Below are 5871 nucleotides of genomic sequence, written 5' to 3'. Positions count from 1 at the left end.
ATTTGCAAACAATTCAATAATTCCACATTAGTCAAAATAAAGATAATTTAAATGATCTTTTTTCAAATTTTTTTAAATATTTTCTAAAAGTAAAATCATAAACAATGTTTTAAATATTATAATTGATTTTAATGATAAAAAAGTCAATATTAAAACATTGATATTATTTATAAAAACAAAAATAAAGTTTTAAATTATAAAAAACTATAAAATTTAAAATCAACAATACCTTAAATACAATACTCAATTATAATAATATCTCAACATACTACAACTAATTAGTTAAAAACTAAAAAGAAAGGAGAAACAATAATCAACCACAAAAAAAATGATAAAATAAAAAACATGTAAGTATGTATAATTCTACTACTTCTCAATCCCTTTCCACGTTGACCTAAAAGCAACCTCGTGGTAGATTCCAAATCCCGAGACAAAACTCTTTGATATTTTTAATGAAAAAGATTTAGATCCAATGATGTCATTTACTGGTGGGACCCAGTGGTCAAAATCCACGCATTAAATCATGATGACACACAATCCCATGCTTAAAAATACGTATATAGCATCACCGTTACAGTGGTATCATTAGTTAACACAACAGCATAATAAATAAATAATAATAGCACTGATAATTTCTTCGCCTTTCGTTTTCTACTTTGGTGCGCACACACACTCACGCACGAGCTTCAAAACCAAACCAAACTTTGTTCCAACCTCCAAAGTTTCAAACTTTTTTTCTGCCATTCATGACTCATGCCATCACCGACAATAACAGAACAACGGTAAAGCACTGAATCATGAAAATGCTGCCAACTTCCACCGCCGGAGAGGCCAGCCAAGGTGGCCGGACGGTGGTCGTTGGAGTGAAGATGGACTCCCACAGCACCGAGTTGCTCACTTGGGCTTTGTTCAAAGTGGCTCAGCCCTGTGATGTTGTGCTTGCTCTTCATGTTCTTGGGAATGATGGTATAAAATACATAACCATCCCATCAAATGATGTTTTTCTTTTCTTCTTTTTTTAGTTTTTATGGAGTGTGACAGTTTTTTTTTTCTCTTTTTGGTGAAATGGGTTGCTGCAGAAATTGTTAATCGGGATGGGAAATCGTCTTTATTTTCACTTGTCAAAGCGTTTGACTCTGTGCTTGCCGTTTACGAAGGGTTCTGCAATTTGAAACAGGTTGTGTTTCTCAGCATCTCTCTCCAACTCTTTCCCAGTCATGTTCTCGGAGTTTTAAATTGTGTCGGTGGTTTTGTCACTGTTTTTGATGGTGATCGCAATGGCTCCAGAAACCTTGTTTAACATTGCATATTTTTTATGTTATGTGGGACACGGATTTAATGTTGTAACTCAAGTTACAAATGATGTTTTAGCCTGAAGGGTGAGGGAATCTCTTGATTAGAATATGTGAATTGTAAGTTTTTTCTTTAATTTTTTTGTGGAACTATTATTCAGGTGGATCTTAAGTTCAAAATATGTCGGGGTTCATCAGTGAGGAGAATTCTGGTTCGAGAAGCAAATGCTTATTCTGCAACGCACATCATAGTTGGAAGTCCTCAAGGTCTTCACAGAATTCGGCCATGTATATCTGTGGCAAGGTACTGTGCTAAGAAGCTACCAAGGGATTGTTGGGTTCTTGCTGTTAATAATGGGAAAATTGTGTTCAAGAGGGATGGATCACCAGCAACTGCAGCTGACATGAAAGGTTTTTATTGAATTTTCCTTGTTCTGTGCTGTGGTGTGAGATTGTGAGTCTCATGATTAGAGTTCTGAGTGGATGTGTCTGTTGCAGGAGTTGATCAGAACCACGCAACTGGGGCGCTTAGTTCGATTCACAGGACACTTGGCAATACTTCAAAAGTGCTAGATGATGATGGGTCCGGGATGCAGGGAAAGGGTAGTGGTCAATTTTCAGATCACAGTTTGGCTAAGGCTTTCCTGGAATCTAAAGAATTCATTGAGAAGAAGAGTTGCTCTGTTTGTTCTTCAAACCCAGCACTGTTTGGTTTATATTGTAACCATTCAGAAGAAGAGTCATGTGGTGATGCTTGTGATGAGAACCCTTTGGCAATAGTGTCTGTGCAGACCAATGATTCTAATTCTAAACCAGGTTGGCCTTTGCTTCATAGGACAATTGTATCTGACAGGAAATGTTCTGAAAGATCGATGTTTCGCCAGATCTCTGTGGTACAATGGGCAATGCAGTTACCTTCTAGAAATCTTTCATATGCTGCACATCTTGACCAAAAAGCAAACAATTGTGGCCAAAATAAGGATCAGTTTTTGGGTCTAGATAGCAAGAGTGGTGCTCTTGTTCCAGTGGATGCTGAATTAGGGACTGCCTCTGTGCCTGAACACAATCCTAGAAGCATTCCTAAGGAATTGGAGGGCCTTCATGAGAGATACTCATCCAGTTGCAGATTGTTTAAGTACCAAGAACTTGTATTTGCAACATCAAATTTCTTGCCAGGTGTTTATTTTATCTTGTGCTTGTTTGAAACATGCGATCAACTTGTCAAAAAAAGAGGGTTTATTTTTAACATGATTTGTTGTGTGATTTCAGAAAATTTGATTGGGAAAGGAGGAAGTAGCCAGGTATACAGAGGCTGCCTTCCTGATGGCAAGGAACTAGCTGTTAAGATCTTAAAGCCATCTGATGATGTTCTGAAGGAGTTTGTTCTAGAAATAGAAATTATCACTACCTTGCATCACAAAAACATAATTTCCCTCCTTGGATTCTGCTTTGAGGATGGTAATCTTCTTTTGGTCTATGATTTCTTATCAAGAGGAAGCCTTGAAGAGAACATCCATGGTACACTACTTTATTTTGTCACTGTTAATTTCTTTTCAACCCATGTGGCCTTGTTAACTCAATATTTCCTTCTTTTCATTTCAATGAAAAATAGGTAATAAGAAAAATCCACTTGTGTTTGGTTGGACTGAGAGATACAAGGTGGCCATGGGTGTTGCTGAGGCTTTGGAGTATCTACATAATAATGAAGGCCAATCTGTGATCCATCGCGATGTAAAATCATCAAATGTTTTGTTATCTGAGGATTTTGAACCACAGGTACTGTATCCCTTTATTGGTTGAATTTCATGTTTTGAATCATTTGCACATGTTAGGCCTCATGCTGCTTTATTGATTTTGAACACAGCTCTCTGACTTTGGACTTGCAAAATGGGCATCAACTTCATCATCACATATAATCTGCACAGACGTTGCTGGAACCTTTGGGTTTGTACTTTCACACATGCTGCTGAAAGAATTTGCATTTAAATAGTTCCAATTTCTAAATTCTATAAACACTCATTTATGCAGTTACATGGCTCCTGAGTACTTCATGTATGGCAAAGTAAATGACAAGATTGATGTCTATGCATTTGGTGTTGTGCTTCTTGAGCTCCTCTCAGGGAGAAAGCCCATAAGTAGTGATTATCCCAAAGGTCAAGAGAGCCTTGTCATGTGGGTATGTCTCTGCAATATTATAGTCTATCACCTACTCTGCTACACTTCTTACATATTCACATGTATTGGAGGAAAAATAATGGAAAAACAACTTTTTGCAGGCAAATCCAATTCTAAATAGTGGGAAGGTGTTACAATTGTTAGATCCTAGTTTGGGTGATAACTATGATCCTGAAGAGATGGAAAGGATGGTCTTGGCAGCTACACTTTGTATCAGACGTGCTCCAAGAGCTAGACCTCAAATGAGCCTTGTGAGATATCTATAAACTATAAGTTACCCAGACACATACACACACACATACCAACACACCATAGAGATAAAATGAACTTGTTTGAACTTATTTCGATGAGTTTCTTTCATAGAAATGACAGAAGAAATTATTTTCTTCAATTGGATAACTTTTTCTTGATTGTATTTGAATAGATGTGATAATAAGCACTTCTAAGATGAGTTAGTAACATCACACTCCTTGACTTTATGTTCATATTTGAACATTGTGATATTGTTAATGTGATATTTGTTTCATTGGAGCACAGATCAAAAAGCTCCTTGGAGGTGATGGTGAGGTGATGAAGTGGGCAAGACTAGAAGTGAATGCTGTGGAAGCAGCAGAAATGGCTGATGATGAAGCTTGTCTTCCTTCTTCCAATCTGCAGTCACACCTTAACCTTGCTCTGCGTGATGTGGAGGATGACTCACTCTCCATCTGCAGCGTTGAGCAAAACATCTCATTGGAAGACTACTTGAGAGGCAGGTGGAGCCGTTCATCAAGCTTTGATTGAGCAAACTTGCAGCCATTTGCTAGAACAAGGATTGTGTTTTTGAATCTAAATCCTTTGTAGATAATTTTGGTGTGTGCTGTGGAAGTTTATAGATGGGTTTAGGATGAGAGGTTGTTTGTGTGTGCCCTCCTCCTTTCCTTCATTGTCTAGGAAACTATGCCTTATAATTTGCAAGGCTAGTTACAATTTCTCCATCTTCATCACTTGGTACCAATTTCAACCCTCATCAAATCTATTATCTGGTGCCAAAATAAAAGTTGTATCTTAAAACTTCGTAATGATTACAGTTCTCGTGTACTTAATAAATTTAATCACCATTTCTTTTATGTGACGTTTGTATTGTTTCCGTTTCCTGCTTATAACATGGATTATCTGATTCTGTCAAAAGAATCACTTTTTTTAAGTTAGAAATTTTTACTTTAAATATTTGTGAATTAATTAAAACTTGTTGTATAGGTATATTTTTATTTTAAGGTTCATTATAATTCCATCATACCTTTATACAAACTTTCTTTTTCTTTCTTTTATGTCAAACATTGGAATATAGGGATAAGGTGGTGATATAACAAAACTATGAAACATTGTTGGGATATGCTTTAATCCTAACATACGAATATAGTGAGGTCTAATAAAAGGTAGTATAATAGAGTCAATCGATTTTGTAGGGTGAAATTTGTATTTCACTTATAATTTAATTATAAAAATGTTATGGTGACACCAGGTGGGAATTTGACACCTAGATTACAATCGAGACTAAATTTAACACACGTGACAAAGGACATTCTAATCATCACACTAGATCAAATTTGAGAAGTAACAAAGTTTCGAAAAAGTGAGAAATTAAACAAACGAAGAAGCACAAAAGTTGAAAACATAGAAAGAAAGTGGAAGAAGGGGGAAAACACAATGCAAGTCATACAAAATTGGATTCCATTTATGAAGAAAAGGCATGGAAGAGGAAATCGTAAAGGGAGGAGAAAGCTATGAAACCACATACCACACGAAATGCCAACCACACACCAAATCGCCACCCACTACACACGGTCATTGTTAAACGTCCCACATATCAATTAGAGATAAAACTAATTTATAATATATAAGTGGTTGTAAACCTCAACATACAAGTTGGTTTTGTAAGATTGAGTTAGGTTTAAAATTTACTTCTTAACATGGCATCAGAGCCATGAGTTGAAATCTACCTTAGCAAAGTTTGTTGTTTGTTGGGTTTGTTGTTCCACTTGCTATTTAAGTACTATTAGACTACCAATTAATATCTAGTCCCACATATCAACTAGAGATAAAACTAATTTATAATATATAAGTGGTTGTAAACCTCAACATACAAGTTGGTTTTGTAAGATTGAGTTAGGTTTAAAATCCACTTCTTAACATGGCATCAGAGTCATGAGTTGAAATCTATCTTAGCAAAGTTTGTTGTTTGTTGGGTTTGTTGTTCCACTTGCTATTTAACTACTATTAGACTACCAATTAATATCTAGTCTCACGCTCGAGATGTATATGCTTCGAAGTAAGAGAGATATTTGAAATCTCACACTGATTAGAGATACAACTAATTTATAATATATATGTAGATGCAAACCTCACCTTACAATCCAATTTT

General features: G+C 35.9%; 1 protein-coding gene across 1 annotated transcript; it reads left to right on the top strand.

The window, feature by feature from the left end:
* Positions 1-612: 612 nt before the first annotated feature.
* On the top strand, positions 613-4576 carry LOC124848984 (protein kinase STUNTED-like). Its single transcript, XM_047326815.2, has 10 exons — positions 613-966; positions 1080-1177; positions 1454-1703; positions 1791-2468; positions 2562-2810; positions 2905-3068; positions 3157-3236; positions 3321-3468; positions 3569-3718; positions 4005-4576. Exons 1-10 carry the CDS (start codon positions 798-800, stop codon positions 4248-4250), a joined length of 2232 nt encoding a protein of 743 aa, XP_047182771.1. The 5' UTR covers positions 613-797; the 3' UTR covers positions 4251-4576.
* Positions 4577-5871: the final 1295 nt, after the last annotated feature.

Source organism: Vigna umbellata, chromosome 1, assembly GCF_029865625.1.
Source record: "Vigna umbellata cultivar VRB3 chromosome 1, Vumbellata_1.0, whole genome shotgun sequence".
NCBI classification, from domain to species: domain Eukaryota; kingdom Viridiplantae; phylum Streptophyta; class Magnoliopsida; order Fabales; family Fabaceae; genus Vigna; species Vigna umbellata.
This window is presented reverse-complemented; position numbering and strand designations above follow the sequence as displayed.

Excerpts from the sequence above, each read along its gene's own strand:
- LOC124848984 (XM_047326815.2), top strand. The coding sequence starts at position 798 with ATGAAAATGCTGCCAACTTCCACCGCCGGAGAGGCCAGCCAAGGTGGC. Across the intron at positions 2,811-2,904 it reads CCTTGAAGAGAACATCCATG|GTAATAAGAAAAATCCACTT; the intron begins GTACACTACTTT and ends AATGAAAAATAG. Across the intron at positions 3,237-3,320 it reads GACGTTGCTGGAACCTTTGG|TTACATGGCTCCTGAGTACT; the intron begins GTTTGTACTTTC and ends TCATTTATGCAG.